Source organism: Serinus canaria, chromosome 3 (genome assembly GCF_022539315.1).
Source record: "Serinus canaria isolate serCan28SL12 chromosome 3, serCan2020, whole genome shotgun sequence".
Classification (NCBI taxonomy): Eukaryota; Metazoa; Chordata; class Aves; order Passeriformes; family Fringillidae; genus Serinus; species Serinus canaria.
Window position 1 is genome coordinate 11,114,655 of NC_066316.1, and position 20,473 is coordinate 11,135,127.

Here is a 20,473-nt window from a genome sequence, read left to right on the forward strand (position 1 = left end):
ATGGTCATGAAGTTCCTTGAGAACATAATACTTTAATGCTTCATCAGAGTCCAGAATTGGCTGGTAAAATTGACAAGCATTAGCACCTAGATGTCAGCTCCTGGCCCTTCCAACCTTTGCCCACAAGATATACTTATTTACCACTGCTATTGTAATACTTGTTTCTGCTGGAGAAACCTCTGGCAAACCTGTCAGGAGTTGGCAGATTTGTTCTGTGCTTTTCCAGATGAGACTCTGCTTTTAGGGGCACTCATAAATGCAATTGAGTGTGAGGAAATGGCCTGAAACTGAGTCAGGGGAGATCTAGTTTGGATATCAGGAAAAGGTTTTTCACCCAGAGGGTGCTTGGGCAGTGGAACAGCTCCCCAGGGCAGTGGTCACAGCACCAAGCCTGACAGAGCTGGAGAAGCATTTGGACAACAATCTCAGGCACACAGGGTGTGACCCTTGGGCTGCTCTGTGCAAAGCCCAGAGCTGGATCTCGGGACTCTAGCTGGTCACAGTGACCCTGAGATGTGTTAGAAAGTCTCTTTTCCCAGCCCTGCACTCCAAGAAGGAGTCAGAGCTCTTCAGTTCTCGTCTCAAGGTTGTTTATTGTATCTCATCTATAAAATTCCTGCCGAGGTCTGCTCAGCAGGACAGCCAGAGGCACTCTGCCTGCCCCCAGGGCAGTGTTATCTTTTTATACTAAAGCCCATGTGTACAATATTTACAATTACTTTCCAATACCTGTCACCTATGTTAGACAGTGAGCTTCTACTCTAAACCAATCTAAAAGTGCCAACATCACAGCAGAAGATGGAGGCCAAGAAGAAGGAGGAGGAAGGCTGGACATGCCCAGATTCCTCCATCTTGCCCCCTGAACCCCCATTCTAAAAACCCCAAAAAATCTATTTTTCACCTTGAGATAAATTCACTGTCATTCTACTTAAATTCTTTTGATTTGTGATGCTTCATATAAAGGTTGGTGATTGTTTTTTCCAAGGGTTAAGTCAAAGGCACAGGGGTCTTGGGCTCTGTGCCAAGGTTTCTGAGCCTCCTGGGCAGGAGCTCAAGTCCTCCAGGGCAGCCAGAGGAATTTCCTGGGTTCTGACAGCTGGACATAATGATCCTGAAGGGTCCCTTCCAACTCCCTGGATTGTGTAATAATTCTGGACAAGACAGGGATTAGATCATTTGATTCTGTTTGTTCTGTAAGGTTTGATTTTTTGGTTTTTGGTTTTTTTTTTTAATATAAAATCTATACTGTCGCAGAGGAAAAAAACCCTAAAAAATGAATGTTACATTTCCAAGACTTATTCCAATGAATTTTGTATGTGTAAAAGCTACTGAGGACTGAGATGCTGCTTTGCCATTTAGACTGTGAATATTTTCCAAGTTTTAACTGGACAGCTTGAAAGCAATAATGAGACAATAATTATTTCTTTACTTCCAGATAGTAAAGATTAAATATATGCTTTAAAACATTTTAATGAACAAGTTCTGTAGAAGTATAAAAATCCATGTTTGCCTGTTGAGACACTCCCAGTATCATCTAATTTTTATTGAACTTTTTTTATGATTGTTTCAATATGTTTAGCTGGAAGCTAGGTTGATATTTCCACCAATTTTTCCTGAAACATACTTAGCATCCATTTAATAAGAATCAAAATGGTTTTTAAAAATTCCAAGCCAGTTTTAAAATCAATTACCTAAACATTTTAGTGTTCTAGTATGCTCAAAAGAGAATATTCTTTCATTCAAAAGTCCATAGTCAAGTCAGTTTTTCAGGTATTTGCAGCTGTAGATACGTATGCAGTCTTAAAAAGTGTTTATTTTGGTGTCAGAATTGTAGCTTGTAGAAATTTGTTATTTCTTTACATGTACAGTTCAAAGATCTCCAAACTTGCAAATTATAGGGTTATGTTGAGGAAGAGAATGATAAAATAAATTGCAACTTTAGTGAGGTGACTTATGTGGGGAAAAGCTTCAGTATTTGGGCTCAGCTGTGAACGTGCAAACAAAATTTCCAGTACATCTGACACCCTAAAATTTTGCAGAAATCCTTCTTTTGGATCTGTGTTTGGGGGTTCCATTATTATCAGTTTCGAGAACTGATATGCTGATGTAATCAAGCTGATGAGAAAACCTCTCATGGGTATTATTTCAGCTAAATAAAAATAACAGAGATAAGCAGGAGAACTTTTTTTTGTTTTGTGTGGGGATTTTTTCCTATCTAACCAGAGATATAAAATAAAAAGGTAGGTTGCATTCAGAGGTTTTGGAAATTGGTCCAAGTTTAAGGAGTAGAAACATATGATACAATTAATTGTGCCAATACTAGAGATGAAAAAGGTAGTGTTTTACAATTTCCAATTCAGCTGTGAAGTAAATGCCAAACTTATGCAAGTAATGGGTAAGAGCAAATACTCCAAGTAGAAATAAATCACATTAATCAGTATGCCAACCTTCCTTTTTGTACAGGCACAGAGGAAGTTGTTAGAAAGCATAAGACTTGACAAGTTTGTCATTTCTGTGAGACAGATTTAGAAATAATGTAAATAACAGCAAAAATGATGTCTCGAGACTGCTGTATCTGTTGAGTCAGATTATTAATATCAAAGGCTGCTAGGAATTTGAGTTCCTTAACTTGCACTTTGCAAGTGTGTTGCCATACTCAGCTAGGGGCCAGCTTTCACAAGACCAAATTATCAGTAATTACAATTTCTGAGAGCAACCTGCCTCCTGTCATCCTCTTGGTGTTTTTTGTCTTTGTGAAAGCCAAACACTTCCACAGACTCCTTGGTGCCCTGGGTCTGATTCCAGCCCAAGCAGACAGAGTGAGCCCTCCCTGCTTATGCTGACATCACACAGCAGGATTTAGTCACATGCCCATGTCCATATTACAATTAATACTTTACATAAATATTTTTTCCACAGAGTTTTTATTCATGCTTGCTAAATATTGTATTCAAATCTATTTTTCGGTCAGAATGAGACTGCTCATTGATTTTCTGTTGAAAGGTAAATGCTTTTTTCTTTGTGGGTACAATAGCCATGACTGCATTGAGTTTTTACCTTCTTATCTCTTATATACTCCTGAACCAAAGTTTTTATTAGACATCATCAACTGCTTGCTAAATAATCCTGATTTAGCCTCTAAATAGGAGGTTTTCTCACAATCATTAAACGTTGCAAGTCACTTCAGCAAGACTAAAGCCCCACTAGAGAGAGCAGAGTCTTGAAAGTAATTTTGTCATACTTTTCCAAAGAAAGGGAATGCTGCAATTTTTTGCATTATCTTGCATTGTGTTATGAAGTGGAGTTGTACTGAGATACAAGCAATTGTTGCTACCATCATTATGGCTACCTAAGTTTTTTATTTAGGTTTCATGTATATCCTTTATTAATTTTTTTATATATGTATAACTCAGCATATGCCACGTGTAGTCTCAAGAAAATATTTTAGGGAAAATAGAAAATCATTTTTTTCCTGACACTTTTGTCCAAGGAAAAACCTGTTTTCCTCCCACTTTTCTGAAGGTATTAGAGAACATTTGACAATATGTTTTATATTTAAAGTAGCTTCAAGATGAAGAGTTTATTTGAAATGAAAACAAAAAATCTAATGATGAAAAGAAATGACAGAACATTGCTGAGACACTCCATTGATGTACCCAAAGACATAGGGAAGTGATAAATGCTTAATTGCACCATCTACCCTTTACTCAGACTTAGTTCTCTTTACAGCTCTTTAAAAAACCCAGCTCACTGTGAGAAATGTTTATTTTGACAGGCACATTTACATAATCAAAAATATTTTGCAGAACAATACACTTTCAAAAGCTTAAAATTGAGTTAAATTGCAATAACTTGTGTAAAGGCACTTGTTGGCAGTTCATTTTGTATGGCAAGCTGCTTTTCTGGAATGTTCTTAGATGAGCACTGTTGAAGTATTATATTTTTTTTTCTGATTATCTCTCAGAAGAATTGATTTGGCTTGAGGCTGAGGACCTCCTGCTCAGTACTAAACCAAAGGTAAATTGTATTGTCTGAAATTCCTTTAGCACTAAGCTGACCCCAAAGTGTCAGGCTTGGAGGCCATCAAGCAGAATCAGACCCTTTAAACACCACCCTTAGGTGTGCTCTGTTGCATTCTCTCACTGCAATGAGATGGCATGTCTTCAAAATCAAATAACACACCCCTCTTCCTTATCAGTACAGTGGTAATTAAGTTTAATTACTTAACTAGTCTATTTTGGAGGACAGCTATAACCTCAAAATCATTTATTAACAGAAAGCTGCCCAAAGGTAGACTTTGGTTAGAGATGGCTTTCAACAGAAAAGCAATGCCTTAAAAATATCCCATTACTTAATGATTTTCTTGAACATCTCTCAATGCTTTTAGCCACACACATTGTGGGCTATACAGATCAGATTTTTTGATGTTGGAAGAGCCCTGCTTTTCCTCTTGCTGCTCTGCATGAGTGCTGCTTCTTCATTTGCCACTTGAGAAAATACAGGCTGTTTAGAAAAGGAAGGTGGGCACAGAACCAAGTGCCAAGGAGAGCAGTGGCAGCAGCCTCCAGCTGTACCTTTCTGTCTTGGGGAACTGGTGGGGGAAAAGCTGCCTCTGAATAATGTGTGGTGGCTTGATGCCTTTGTCTTGCAGTTACAGCAATAACCTTGAATGCAAAAGTACCACAGGAAACTTCTCTTCCAATTGCCATAGGTGTCTGAGGAGGCAAAGATGGTTGCAAAACACTGATGTGGGGAGTTGCTCATGTTGCAGTAGTGGAAAGCTAAAAGAATCTGTTATAAATGTTGTAAGGATTCAGAAGAAATTGCAGGTGAAGGTAGGGAAGGATTTTCCTGGATGTCTTCCAGGAAGGTGTCCAGTGTAGATAATAGGTGGGAATTTGATTTTCATTTTGATTTTTAAACTATTTAGCCTGTCTTGATAGATGAGAAATTTAGCTGAAAACTGCATAAATTACTGCTAAATTAATATCACAGAAAATCAGAGAGCTGTTAAACTAAGGGGGAAGAACTGTGCTGGCTCTCAGAATGGGAGAAGCAAATTTTCTAAAGCTTGTCAACTAGTAGCCAACTTCACTCAGCCAATAGTCAGCCAACAGAGCTGAGAGGGAATGAGGTTTCTAAATGGAGGCTGGCCAAAAGCTCATAAAAGAGGGCTATTTTCCCCTCAGTGGAACAGAAGGGTCTTTCAAACCAAGAATTGGGAAAGAGGGATGAGTCCAAACCAGAGAGCAGCTAAAAACACCCAGAGCCAAAAGCCAGCTATTCAGCTGGAGTAACCTATACAGGTGAGAGAGGAGAGGAAGAAAAAGCCAGCTGGGTGTTTATTATTCTGGAGCAACAATAAATTAAGACTCGTAAGTTGGGAGCTACTAAAAAACTTACAGAAGAGGCTGAAGGAAGGAAGGAAATCTAGTGAGGGGTGGAATAAACCTCCCTCATTTCACTAAAGGATATACAAAATTGACAATATGTATTTAATTTCAAGCCTACAGGTTTTTCTTGTCTTCAATCATGTTTGATAAAAAAAAACCAGTTTGTTCAAAAATATCAGGTGTTCAGGGTTAGGTGTGTTGGTAACTGGATTTTTTTAACAAGTTTCTGTTTGTGTTCAGACCCCTGACCTCCCCTACTTGGATTGTGTTTAGCTCATTTTAGATTTTAATTTAAGATTCATTATTTTTCTCTTTTTGTGACAACTTCAATTTTTAACTTATTTGACCCTTACTGTAATGAAAGGTAACTCAGATTTTATGTACATCTGTCTTGTTGCCTTCAAATGCAACTGAGTTGAGCTGTTCTTAGAATATTAATTTTTGCATATATCTATGATCTTTTTGTTTTTACTTTATTTGCTTCTCTATTTTGTGACCTTGAATTTAAAGCTTTAAGGGCAAAAGATAGGGAATTTCTAGGATATAATCAATATTATGATAAAGAAATAATCCTTTGAATCCTACAAATGGTAGTGATGGTGTTCTGCTTTACAGCTCCTCTTTCTTGTAGTCCTTAAAGAGTTTTTACTTGATCTTGAGTAAGAATGGTTAATGGAGAAAGAGAAAAACCAGCGCATTTCTGACTTTGCTGCAGAATTAATCTTGGGTAACTCTTACTGCACTGTGAAAGAAAGAAGAGAAAAAAGCTGAAATCCAGCATGAAAACTGAGTCTCCTGTAGTCCTTTGCTTTTCCCAAACAGTCATTGGAGGTAGCATATAATTTGTTTTCTTTCTTAGACTTCATACAGTATATTAATGCAAAGCTGCTTTTCCCTTAAATAATACATTTTGTTTTCCTTTCGGTGGTTCCTGTTTTTCTTGGTTTTATTTCATGACTTATGTCTTGGTAAAGGCTTTATCTTTACTAAGGAGCCAATAGAGCTTTTGTGGGACCAACTTGTCCCTAAACTCTGCAACTTAGCTGTTGCCAAGAAATTTCTATGAGTCCTTGCCATGGGAAGCAAAAAAAAAAAAAAAAAAAAAAAATAAAGAGAAGGAAACTTGAACCCATTTCTTAAAAACAGAAAGCATAGCAACCACAGTCAGAAACATTTAGCAGTCTGGCAGCAGACAGCAGGACATACAAAGAATAGCAAAATAGTCTATTGAAGAGAGGAAAAAAGATCTTCAAAAGACTTGTGTCCACAGCAGGGTGAAAAACATAACAATCCCATTATCTCAGTGTCATTAGAAAAAAAAAAAAGTTGATTTTCTTTTTTTTCCCGAGTTCTACCAATATATCATGTTAAATGATATCCAGTAACTCAGAACATAAAAAGGCGTTTTCTGGCATCTCCTAAAAACGTCTCTATTCGGGCAGTCAAAGGAGGAGAGAGAAGAAACAAGCATTTCTGGGATCCACATCCAAAACTCCAGCAGAAAAGACTAGTTGGCCTAGAAGATGAGCTGTCATGTCTGTATTAATTCTGCAAATAGGTGACTGCCCATACTGCACAGGGAATCTAAATTCACACTCACAGTATGCCTGTAACTTTGTTTCTGTCAGAACTGTTTTTGTTTCTATAGGTGTATCTATCCATTAACAACTTTTTTGTTGCCTTAGAGTAGTTAATATATCTGCTTTGTACTAAGTTGTGGGGATTTGTCTGGGTTTGTGGTTTTCTGGTTTGGTTTGATTATTTTTGTTTCTTCCCATTCTTTTTACATCATTATTTGGGGGTAGGAGAGTGATGATATTCAATCCACAGTAGAAATGCAGGTGTACTGTTGAAATCATAGTGAAATTCCCTATTGTTCTGGTAATTTTAGCCCCTTTTTTTGTGCCCATTTTCCTTCCTAGGATTTGCAGGGATAAGATAATTAGCAGTTTAAATAGAGTATAAATCTGTGTGTGTTAAGTATGCCTGCTTTGTGTAAACAGGAGTTTTCCAAGTACCCAATGTGCAATATATCCTGTTATTTTAAGGAAGGGGAGTGCAGAAAACGTCCAGGTAGCTTAGTTACAGAAACAACAAACATCACTAATTTGTTGTCTTTAGTCAGCCATGTAGTGTGATTAAAGCACTTGCCAAGTACATTATCAGGGCATAGGATGCTGAGCTTTTGTGTTCACCCTGAGATAGGGATTGCTCAAGTTCACCTTTTATTTTGTGCAGCTTTTGAACAGATTGGGTGCACTTTGGTGGTTTTTATCTGAATGATCATTGAGCTCTGGACTCTGTAGTTACACACTAGAAAGTGAGAACTAGATCATACCTGTTTTCCTTAAAAAGAAAATGAGGGATTGAATCTCTATAGGAAATGTGTGGGTAAATGTGTCTGATTTTGGATGAAGTTTCACTAGATTTTGTGCTGCTAATGTCAACTTCAATCTTCAAGAAAGTTGCTGTCCCGTGGGAAGATGATGTATTCCATTTACAGAGAAGCTAGGAGAAATTAAATTGTCTGTGAGGTGTTTAGGTGCAGGTTAAACCCAAATCCCTGGATTACTGGTCCTGACCTCCTAACACAAGAGTCATTATAATGGTTTTCTTCTTTCTACCTTGGGTCAAAGTAGTCTGTGGAGAGAATGTCTGACTTAAAAAAATCTTCTTGCTATGTATAAAGCTATAAACAGTGCAAGAAAATGCAGAACAAATTACATCACCATACTGTATAAATAATATGTTTGCCTTGCACAAGCCCATTTAATATTTTTTAAAAGTTTGAGTGAGATCTGTCTGCACTCTGTGGTTTTGGATGCTTAGACTGGACAGGGGGAAGAAACAGCAGAATGTGAAACTCCCAGATATAAACTCCAAGGAATTTACTGCACTTGTAGTACTTTTCTATTATTTTTGTTTGTTTATTTGATCAATTGAGTCAAGGGTTTTTTTGAGCTTAATCTTCCAGGACAGTTTCTCAGACCATATTAATTGATCTAAAATAATGCAACAAAATGCACATGCTATTGTTTTCTCCAAGTGTTTATGTATCCATACCATGGAACCCTCTCCTGTTGTCCTCAGGCTTACCTCCCACTTAGTAAGACTCTAGAGATACCTGTGTTTTATTCTGCTGCTCAATGACCCCCTTTCTACATGCCCCATCACCACCACATTTGCACAAATGTTGACCTCAAGAGAATGAGAACCATTTCACTTGGGGAAGAATAAGTTATTCCCTTGGAGCATTCAATATACTCCCCAATTTCTTCTCTATGTTCAGAAAACAAAGCTGATTTATGATGTAGAGGTTTTAATAGCTGTTGCCATTCATGTTGTGTGCTTTCACATTGTGTTCAAAAAATGCATCCTATTGCAAACATTTGATCTTGGGCTCCTTAAGTTTTGTGTAAGCAGTCTGTAGTTTGTGTTCCTTGATATATTCGTTTTGAAGCTTGAAAATGCATGGGGGCATATTAGCAAAATGACAAGCCTCCTGTGAGAAGTTTATGTACCCAGACTAGGTCAGAACCATACAGCAAGTGCTAAAAAATTACATGATAACTATTAGTGGTCAGTTTTGCAGTTGGATTTCTGGGCAATGTGATGCTGTGTGCACCAGGTAGTTCTTAAGGAGCATGGAAATTCTAGTGGCTGGTAAAGCAAGCTGAAAAAATTTCCTCAGGTTCCTCTTATCCCATTGTTACAGTTTCTGACATCAGCAAGTTCCCTCCTGCTGAGACCACTTTTCAAGGAAATCTGTACATTGACAGCACCTACCTGAGCCATTTTGGGTGACATTAATTTCCATTTTGGAGAATTAACTGCCATTACATGCACCAGGTGATCCAGGTTTCACAGAAATATGAAAATATGAAAGTACTGGTTTATGGTTACAAAGATTTATATAATCCAATTTTTAACAGGTTTTGATACAGGGTTCATCCATTTATTCTAATTGCATTTAGAAAACTATTTTACCTCATCTCCCAGTTAAATAAATAGACAAGTTCTTAGGAGCAAAGTCATAATGGTGGGTGCACTGAAACCCTGGGTTTCCTCTGGTTCTCAAGGAAACCTGGATGCTGCAGATCAGGTGATGTGATCAGCTTGTTGAGGATTATCTTTGGCTTTAAGAAGGTAAATTAATTTGAAATAAATGCTTCATTATAATTTAAAGTATTTTAAATCACAATGATGGAAAAGCCATTGTTGGCAGAGGTGGTCAGTATTTGGAAATATGTAAGTCATTATTACAAAATAATGTCTTTTCTTAATTCATAATATTTGATGTGGGAAAGGCTGCACTTTGAATTTAAAATAGAGTTGGAATCTGGATTCTTTCACAACTTTCATCATTCTAAATCTCTTGGGATAGGGTCAGTACAAAGAACTGATAGAGTTCTGTTTTTTTTTAATTTTTTAAATTTTTTTTTAAATTTTCTTGACTTATACATTTGTTAATTGAACAGTTACAAATTTTGGAATACATTCCTAGTACAAATTCCTTCTCATTTCCTTCACCTTTTCTCAGGGTCGTTCATAGATCTATAACTCTTTACACTTCTGGAGTTCATTGCATAGTGCCCCAGCTTACAAATCACCCTATACATGATACATCTTTGGGAAGCAGGAATTAATTTAGGTTGTGCTCCAAGATGACCATAGACCACATTAAAGAGAGTGCTGAGCTTTAGGTAATAATTGCTGTCTCAAAGATGGACTTATTAAGACCCAGCCCTGTGGTATTGCAAGTTACCCAGCATGTGGTGGTAGCAAAGGAAGCCTGTATCTTGGTTGTAAAATGTTCTGTCCTGTCTCTCTTAGAACATAAATTTATTCCCCCCTTTGGATAGCTTGGTTGCAAATTATATGGGGAATTGCTAACTGCTCTGTTTTTCTTGGCAGTTTAGGTGACCTTTTGCATTTTCCAAGAATGAGGTAATTATATGTTTTAAAGGCTGACATCTTGAAACTTACCTGATATTAGCAGTAAAGAACAGAATGAATGCAAGACAAGTTCAAGGTGCTCTTAATGGCATGAAACAATTCCCTGAGGGCTGGCAGTTTCATGTGGAGGAATCTTAGATTGTTGCTCAGGTATGAAAGTGAGTGCTAGAGCAAGCTAAAACTTGGGGCCAGCCTATGCTATTTTTGGGGTCCCTCAGGACGAAGGGAGGAAAATTATGATCCTGACTCCATGTTCTTCAAAGGCTAATTTATTATTTTATATTATAATAAAGAATGCTATACTAAGCTATGCTAAAGAATAGAGAGAGGATGCAGACAGAAGGCTACAAACAATGTTAATGAAAATTTATGACTCTCTCTTCAGTGTCCAACACAGCCTGACCGTGATTGGTTATTAAGTTAAAACAATTCACTTGAAACCAATTTAAACAATGACCAGTTGGTAAAGAATGTCCAAACACATTCCAAAGCAACAAAACACAGGAGAAGCGAATCAGATAATGATTGTTTTCCTTTTTTTCTGAGGCTTCTCAGCTTCCTAGGAGAGAAATCGTGAGCAAAGGGATTTTTAAAAAAATATGATGGTGACACCAACCCAATGGATGCCAGCATAGTGAGTGGTGGGTTGTGTGGGAGTAAAGGGGGTTGTGACTCCAGTATTTCTCCATTGTAAATTCCCTTTGCTTGACTGATTGTGGATCCTTGTCTCCAAAGGAGGGGGAATGTACTGAGTTAAGGTTGTGTGCCGTGTGCCTCTGATGGAAATAGCAGAAAATATAAGACCTATTAAAAATATGTTTGTCCTTATGTAACCAGAAGCAAGATAAAAATTAAAAGGCAAAATCAATGGATAAATCAGTAAGTTATTTGTACCCCAGAGGCAGTTGTTTCTGAAATGTGTACCTTCATGAGTTATAAAGCAGATATTAGTCTCAGAATTATTCCTTACTGTTCAGTGGCTTTCCCAAAATTTAATGACAACTGATTTCTGTGAACGTACTGCTTTTCTCCTTTTGCTGTGCTTCACTGATGGCTGAGTACATTTTTCATGGATAGGGAGGGAGAGGAGTAAGAATCCCAGCATAACACCAGGAAACAGGCTCCAAAATGAAAGCTATGTTCAGATAATAGTTTACAGGTCTTTTCAGTTATGGTTCGTATATTCCTGGTTTATTACTAATTATCCATGATAATTCAGTTCAAAATTTTCCATTTAGAAAGAGTAAATGAACATAAGCACTTTCTAAAACTTGGAACATATGCACTCTAAAACATAGATATAGGCTTTATTCAAGTTTCCACACAATGTATGTAATAAAATGCAATCATTTGCTTCTCAGTAGCTACAAAGTTTTTGTTGTGGAATTGGTAAGCACAAAATTATCACTTGAAATATTTAGGGATTCCAAGAATATTTTTAATATTGATGGCATAAAATTGACAATATTTATCCCTGTTACTAAAGTGTTCTAGCGTTTCCCTCATACATTATATATTATGTTAATGAAAGAGCTGGTGACAAGGTATTAAGAAAACCATTTCACTTTGTCCATTATGTTCTTAAACCATAATTGTTAGAAATTATTTCTGATTTGGCAAATTACTTCAGATCATAGTTTAGACTTCAAAGAAAACCTAGCTTTCCTTTAGTCTGCTGAATTTTTCAACATATCTATCAATTCCTAATTAAATATTCAGTCGATCAGTTTCATTAAGGTTGGACAGTTTGATTTGTTCATAAGCAATAAATTCTCTTTGTACATTTATACACCTTATCCTGGAACCTGCTCTTGTTCAGAAGTCAATTTAAGAAGATCTTCTCATGTTCTTTGTTGCTGTATTTACTTCCATTGTCACCAAGCAGGCTTCAGTTCTAATGAGAGTCCATTTGTTCCATTTTTTATTTATTGCATCCTCTGGCAGTGATTAATTCTTTTTGGTCTAATCCAGAAAGGTTACCCCTGTAACTTCTTCAAATGAAGCAGGAGCTATCCAAAATCCCCCTTGCCATAGAAAGTGATTGATGCTTTCTGAGACCAGATATCTCTGAGTCACCTCCCAGGCTCCTGGCTTCTTCTTCCTCACCCTAAAGACAGAAAACCACCCCACAGTGGGGGAGGGTCACTTGCATGTGCTCAGTCTCCAGTACTGTTCTAAACTCCTTTGCACGGTCTGTGAAGTCTCAGGTGTTGTGGATGTATTTGATAAATGGAAATGTGGAACCTTACTATCTAATATTACAGTTTAGTCCAATTCAATTTACTTCTGATGTCTTCAGCTGAAGAACACATTATCTCAGTCTCTGTAGCAGAGTAGCATTTCTGCTGTCAGCAATCCACTGTGAAGTTTATCTGTTGTCTTTGGAGAAACAGCTCCCATGGGAACAACACTACTTGTACTCAATTCCGGAATAAAATGAAGAAATAGGCTTATTTATTAACTTTTAGGATATGTTTTATTATAGTAGAATAATTCTGACAAGTCTTAAGATGAAATTAGCATAGTGGATAATGATATAATTGGAATGAACACAATTCTTACTGAAAAATGTCACTCTTTCAATCATTTCCTTTTCTTTTAATTTTAAACATTTTTCGAGAGCATCTATCACCTGTGGGGTATGTCATCTTAGACTGTGTAAGTACAAGTGCTTTTATTTCTAACAGTAGCACAGCTCTGCAGTGCATCCACTGTGTCCTCTCTTACTGGGTGTCAGAGAGGGCTTCGTGTGTGTTCAAACCAGGTCTCAGAGGAAATTAATCCAGAAGCTCTATCCTAAGTATTTAGTAAGCATTTTCTAGCCTCCAACAGGGATGTAAAGTCCCAGTGATGGGTTCCCCAAACAGCTCCAAACTACACTGCATAGTTGGAACATTGGATCAGGGCCAGATGTGATCCAGCCCTGAATGGTGCAGATCCATAGATGAAGAAGCCTCAGCACAAAGTGCTTGGTATTGTTGAGCTGTTGCTTTTTCTCCAAAATGCTTTTTAATGTAGGGCTTACCCTTAGAAACAGAGAAGAAAGTTTTAGCTTCTGTCACTTGGGTTTTGTATTCAGCCCTTCAGTGGTATTTTAGCTTGGGTGTATAATTTATTGCACAATTAAAAGTATTGACAAAAGACTTGTGTACGCCTTTGGTGTTGGGGAGCTCATTTCAGCAGATTTGGGGTATGGAAAACTCAGAGCAGCAATTTGAGACAACACTAATAAACATTAGAACCTTGGGAAGTGGTTACATCATGACAGGCTTCTTGGACCAAGCTAAAATGTGATTTGAAACAAGAATATTTGCTGCAGACATCAATTGGATTTAAAACTAATATTGTATTTCATTTTTATCAGGAAAGTCTTCAGTCAGGGAAAATATGTAAGTTGGGTTTTTTTTCATCAAATTGAACAGGCTCAAATGTTTTGCTGGTTTTGATCTGTTCTGATATTGGTTTGCCTATCTTATATAGCCTCATGAATTCCATGAGTGTTACTATTCCTCAGCCCCAAGGACAAACTGAAAAGATGTTAAATTATGAAGTGTCTGACCTTGGTATATTTTCTGTACATGAAGAGAAGAGTTAAGACAGTGACAAAGGGTTTAGAGGAAGATGAAATCTAGCACTTCTTTATAATAGCAGAATGGCTGTGCAGAAAAGGCTTTTAAGTAATCAAGGCCACACAAGCTAATTTGCAACTCATAGTATAAATTATGTGTAGATTCTTTCAGATTGTTGGAATTAACTCCAGGGATATTTTTAGAGCAACTTTGTTTGGTTTAATGAAAACAATTATTAAATCATTAGTCAATGAAAATAGCTATTTCATCTTGTTTGTATGTAAATTATCATATTCATATATCATCACCATTATCCTCTAAATAATGTGCCTATTCAAATTGTGCCTGTTTGGTTGAAATGCTCAGGTTTCTCTGAGTAACTTCTCTGCTTTGCTTGCAGGTTGTATATAAAAATAACGATGTCAGGTTGGAGCTGTCTCGACTTGCCAAGCAAGGAGATCCTAAAATGAAGATTCATGGGGTTGTAGCATTTAAATGTGAGAATGTTGCAACCTTAGATCCAATCACATTTGAAACACCAGAGTCTTTCATCTCTCTGCCAAAGTGGAATGCCAAGAAAACAGGCTCGATATCATTTGACTTTCGTACAACTGAGCCAAATGGCCTCATTCTTTTCAGTCATGGGAAACCAAGGCACCAAAAAGATGCCAAACATCCACAGATGGTGAAGGTTGATTTTTTTGCCATTGAGATGCTTGATGGCCACCTCTACCTATTGTTAGACATGGGATCAGGTACTATAAAAATAAAAGCCTTGCAGAAGAAGGTGAATGATGGTGAATGGTACCATGTGGATTTTCAGCGGGATGGGCGGTCAGGTAAGTTCCTTTTGTCTTCATTCAGAATGGCTTTTTCTGCTGTATGCTGGGTACATATTGATGTTGCCACAATTAGAGTTTGGCATCATCTGAAAAATAATTAAATTATAAGAAGTAATTACTTTCAGGTGCCAGGATACAATAATTTGCTGAGTAAAATATCTTATATTTACATTATTGGATAATCAAGTACTTAATATTGCAAGTGTGTTGTGTGCTTGAAAAACCAACAGGAATCTCCCTCTGTGCTTGCTTACATCAAATAGCTGAGGTGGCAAGTTTGCAGAATGAAAATAAAGTAAAAAAGAATTACTGACAATAATGTCCAGCACAGGGAATAGCTGCCCTACAGAAACACAGATCTTCCAATCATGTCAGCAGATCTGAGTGTAGATGATATGCTAATAGATGGCTAACAACACATGTCAGCAGAAATGGAAATAATTGACTTGCCTCATTCTATCAGTGTGGTTCATATTCTGGAGTAGTTTACTCAAAAAGAGATCTCACTGAGAAGTGGTAAAAATAAAGAATTCCTGAAGTCTTCCTCATGCTACTGAAATGTAATATGGCTTAAAGTGCATTTATCCAGTGAAATCATCAATGTGTATCAGCTTTTCTCACCTGGAGTATATATCTTGTCTTAAGCAAATGATCAATATGCATCAATTTAAGATCTCTTCTACAGTGACTTTCCTGTACTTCATGCCAGGATTTGGGGAGGAAGAGGGCAGGGAATGTACTGAGTCTGTAATTCAGTCCTGAAGATTTTTTATTAATATCAGTATTCAACCTGAAGTTTATGTAGGCTCTAAAATTGGGTGTTGAAAAATTGAACTATACTTTTATTTTGATTTTGTAGGATTTTCCCCCATTTTCTTCCTTCTGGTGACTACCTTTCATTAGCTTGCATTTATAATTTCTTTATGAAACTTAACCCCCAAAAAAGTTATCATTTTATGATATAACTTCTTGCTACAAACAAAACATACTTCAGACAATGCAAGCCTTAGGTGCAGGTTTAAATTGAAGATTTCAGTTAAATCCATGCTGAAATCCACCTGCACTATGATTATGAATAATATTAATGATTCCTGGGAAGTGCAGCTTCAAATGGCACCAACCTTGATTTTCTTATTATGTCAGTTGCTCATTTAGATTTCTCGAGGTTAAATAAACCTACCAAACAAGAGCAAACAAAACCCAACCAAACAAAAACGAAAAAAAAAAATAACCTAAGTGAATAACAAAACAAAACTTCTCAAAATCCTCAATTGGAATTGAACATCCAGCAGTTATATTATTTATACTACAGTTTTCATTTCAGACTTTCTTCTTAAGTGCTGTTTCAGTGATTCATGTGAGGCAGTAAATCCTGTAATAATCATGCCTGTGGGACTGCTGAAAGCAAAGTTTATTCTAACATCCAAAGCCAACAGATCTATAAAGGAATGAAATAAATGCATAGCAATTGTTTACATTTTAAGGTAAATTCTGCCCTTTTATTGCTTCACAAAACTCATGACTCACAGGTGCCGTTAAGAGATTTTAGGGCATACTTTAATTCCTTAAAACTGTTAATGGACATCAGCAAAAATTTAGAATAATTTCAGGAAGCAAAACCTGCCTGGTGATCAGGATTGCCTATTATTTTTAAATTAGAATTATAAATAATCAAATTAATGCATCTGATTATTTGCCTATGATCAAGATAGGTGAAATTTATGCAACTCCCCTGTCACTGTTAAAAACTAATCATAATACCTATTAACTCTGAGACATTGAACTATTACCATGAATACTGAATAAAAATATGCAGGCTTATGGATTGGCAAATTGAATTTTAACTGCAATTTGAAATAGTATCAAAGTTTTTCTGTTATTCAAATACATACAATAATAGTTCATGGTAGGAGATGTACCAATAACACTGGCAATGCGTTTGTTGGTCTTAATGATGGTAAGATCTGGTTATTAAAATTATTAGAGAGGTTCCCCTGCCTGAATTAAGGTGACAATGAGACCATGTGCCAAAGTAAAAAATATGGATTTTATGTAACAGTGAATGTGATATAGAGGGAAATAGAAATAGTAAAAAGGGTTGGGGGGGCACACTCAATTCTGACTGGGCCCTGACTTCCCTAACATTATCCCTGTCACCCTGTACAATTTTACTACATTCCACCAAATCCTGTTGTCATTTCCACCTTCTGAAAGCTCCTTTTTTGCTCTGAGTTTGCTCAGCAGCTCCTCATCCATCCATGGAGGCCTGTTGGCATTTTTGCCTCCGTGTTGGAACTCATCATGCCTGAGCTTGGAGAAAGTGATCCTTGAACACCAGCCAGCATCCTGGGGCCCTCTGCCCTCCAGGGCTCTTCCCCATGGGGCTCCACTGAGTAGGGCCTTGAAGAGGCCAAAGGCTGCTCTCCTGAAGTCCAGGGCAGTGAGTTTGCTGTGTGCCCTCCTCACTGTCCTGAGTATCTCATCCCCCTCCACCTCGTGGTCACCTTCTGCATTGTTGGTGTGTTTTACCCATAAAGAATAAAATTCACCTTACTATTTCAAGAGGCTTTTTGGTTTCTTTTCTCTAGCCCAGACCAAACATACGAAAAATCTCATGAATATGTGATTACTTTTCACTAGCTTTCCTTCAGTGTTTTTAAAAACCTGAATGGATATGCCTTGTATAGAAAATAATTTGCTTTTCTAAGACATTCTTGTTGCCATTGACAGCATATTTCCCTAGCTATCAAGCATAAAGGAAGAGATTCTTCTGTTAATGAATAAGTAGCTCAAAAAAACTGTGATTCTTTTTTTTTTTTTTAATTAAGTTTGGTGTCTTGCAACCTTTTGTTCCTAGACTTCAAATCCAATGCAGAGTGGTTCTCTCCTACAGAAGAATGTTGTGACATTTCTCAAGGAGCTTTGCTAATTTCCTTGACTTTCATATTAGCTGGATCAGCAAGTACTAGATTTATTTCTCATTTTTGCTCTCTTCCAGACTCTCAGTCACAGTGAACATCCACTCTAAACCACTGGCTTTGCCTTGGCTTGTCTGGGACTGTGGTGGAGGGGGAGGGAGAATGGGAACACATTTTTAAATTGCAATCATCCAGGCCCCATTCACTAGTAATTCTGTCAATCCATTCAGGTTCTGAGAGATACAAGGAAGAGGAAAGATGTGGTGCCTTTTACTTTCCTTCTTCTGAAAGCTTTCACCTGGTATTCTTCTTTACACCCTGGAATCCCATTCTGTTTCCTGTAAGACTTACTCTGAGTGCTTTTTCCTGTAAGACTTACTCTGAGTGCTTTCTTACCTAAAAAGATCATTGGTAGGACAGAGTTCCTGAGACCATATTTAGTTAACATTTAAGGGTTAGGAAAAGACAAATTTTCATAAGATATTCTCCCCTGGTCCATCCTTCTTGCTAGGTGTGCAGTAGTGCTACCCACTGCTGTGTCCTGAGTTTCCCTCCAGTACTCCTGAACTGTACATCCTGAATTTCTGGGAAGGACCACAATTTCACAGCTGCCTCTTATGTGCCCTGTCTTGGCCGTGGGCTCCATGCTGCAGTCACAGTCTTCATCATTATATTGTTTTAGCACAGAAGGTGTATTTGGAATTAATACCATGCTCTGATTTTTCAACATATCTTAATAAGCAGGGTTTTTTTTACAGGCACAAAGAGCATCTAAAATAGGCCATGCCAGGTAAGCAGAGAGATCAGAACAGTTGCAGTAGCTGCACTTAAAATCTTCAAATTTAACAGATCAGGAGTGAGACGAGATTTAGAAATGTGATTTTGTTTCTTGTACACAGTCTTAGGAAAAAGTAAAATGCTGAGATAATGAATATGATTGGAGAGGCTCATTAAGTCATACCTAAGGGAAATGTCTGCCTGTTCTTAACAGTACTGCAAACTCTGCAGAAAAAATGAATTAGGGAAAAACCCACAAAGCCAAACGAAACAAAAAACAACCATGAAGCAGCTGTAAATGTCTTTGCTCACAGTGTTTCTTGTAACACAGTAGGAATAGGTTTAATAACTGTTTTCTGAGACTTAAGTATTCTTTTGTTTTTTGGTTTTTTTTTAAGATGTTTGCCAGCCATGTGCAAGGATAATCATGCAATTTTTTTTTTTTTTTTTTTTTTTTTTTTGCTAAACCACCATTCATCCTTTGGAAACCACCTTTACATAGTGAATTCAGGGAGGAAACTTAGTCTTCTTGTCAACCTCCAGTTGTGCAGGGCAGCATAAAGCACAATATATCAGCATCTTTTCATAGGTAGGTAGCATTTAAGGGCTGAGTCACTGAAATTTTGAACTGAAGTTACTTTCAGCTTGAACACCAGAGATGATTTCTGGAGTATGTAATTAGAGCTTAACTATAATCAGCATCTCACTGTAAGCAGTGTTTTGTGATGTCTGTTACACGAGGTGTTGTTGCAGGTTCTTTTTTTCCCCTCACATGTACTCTTCTACATATTACTTCCCACATCTTTTTAACCTTTCAACAGCAGCCAGATTTACATGTTCCTATTTCAACAGATGTTAATAGTCTTCATACTTGGGAGGATGGGTTTATACTGCATTTTAAGGAATATTCTTTCAATGATCTGCAGCTTTCTTGGCTGATCTGTGTCTCTCTGAGTCCAAGATAAAACTTAACCAAAACTCAGCCAAGTGGCACAACAGGCTTCTTTGTAATTCCCTTTTTGCTCACGTGTGTGTTATTGTTGATTTATATTGTTGACTCGTCCTTTGACAGACTTCTCACTAACCACTTACCCTTTAAGTCAGTAATTCTTGCTGAAAACCATAGTTTCATTAGTTTTTCTCAAACTGCTTTTCCAATACAGCAAGAAGTTTCTGAATGTTAAATTGCACTGTGTTCTCAGGTGAAATGCTGCAGAATCAAAGCAGATATAAGTCATTCCAAGACACTTAAATTTATGTGGAGATAGGAAATGCTACTTGTTTTTAGAATCTGAAGCTAGATCATGAATTCCCTGACTAAATAAGTCAGGGAATTCCCTTCTTGTCTTTGTCATTCCTTTTTACTTCTTTCAGGCAGGACAAACCATGTGCTGTCAGCATTCTTCCATTGCTTTCTTATTCTGATAGAAATAGGAAAATTGTTTCCTACTTTGAGTCTTAAAAAACCTTCACTGGAAGCTGCTTGTTTCCTGGAAGGCATAATGGCTCTTTTCAAAGTGCTATCACTACTTATCTGGTTCTGAGTGCTGTTATGAAAAGAAGGAAGTTTAAGGATGGTTCTTACTCCAGAGATGTTACAATTTAAAGTTCTCATTTTCTCTCTCTCTTGAGCAGCCAGTGCTTTTCTGAATCTGCTGCTTCCTCATAAAATCTGTTGTCTCTAGGTTATTTTGTTAAACAAGATATGTCCCAGTCTTTCTTCCTGTAAAATCTGACAGTTCTATCTTGAGAATGACATTTTAGTATCTCCACAAGGAAATTTATTAACCCTTCTTCTGCAGGCCATGTAAGACATTTGCATGCTCCTTTAGCTTCTCTTTCTTCCTCTATGGAAAGTGATGTCCCTTCACATTCTTAGGCAGAAACAACTGAATGGATTGGAGCACAGTTCCAAAAATTCATCAAAACAATTCCTTTTCATCTGCCTATAATTCCCAGAGAAAGTAGAATTTGAAGTCTATGAAAGGAGGTGTGCATCACAGTTCCCAATTTCTGTG

General features: G+C 37.2%; 1 protein-coding gene across 9 annotated transcripts in view; it reads left to right on the top strand.

Moving 5' to 3' along the window:
* NRXN1 (neurexin 1) overlaps window positions 1-20,473 on the top strand; it is a 668,036-nt gene that overhangs the window by 252,329 nt on the left and 395,234 nt on the right. For all 9 annotated transcript variants that reach the window (XM_030236511.2, XM_050972677.1, XM_030236512.2 and 6 more), the window contains one exon: window positions 14,319-14,757. In XM_030236511.2, the coding sequence (XP_030092371.1) occupies window positions 14,319-14,757 (439 nt within the window). The remainder of the gene's footprint in view (window positions 1-14,318; window positions 14,758-20,473) is intronic.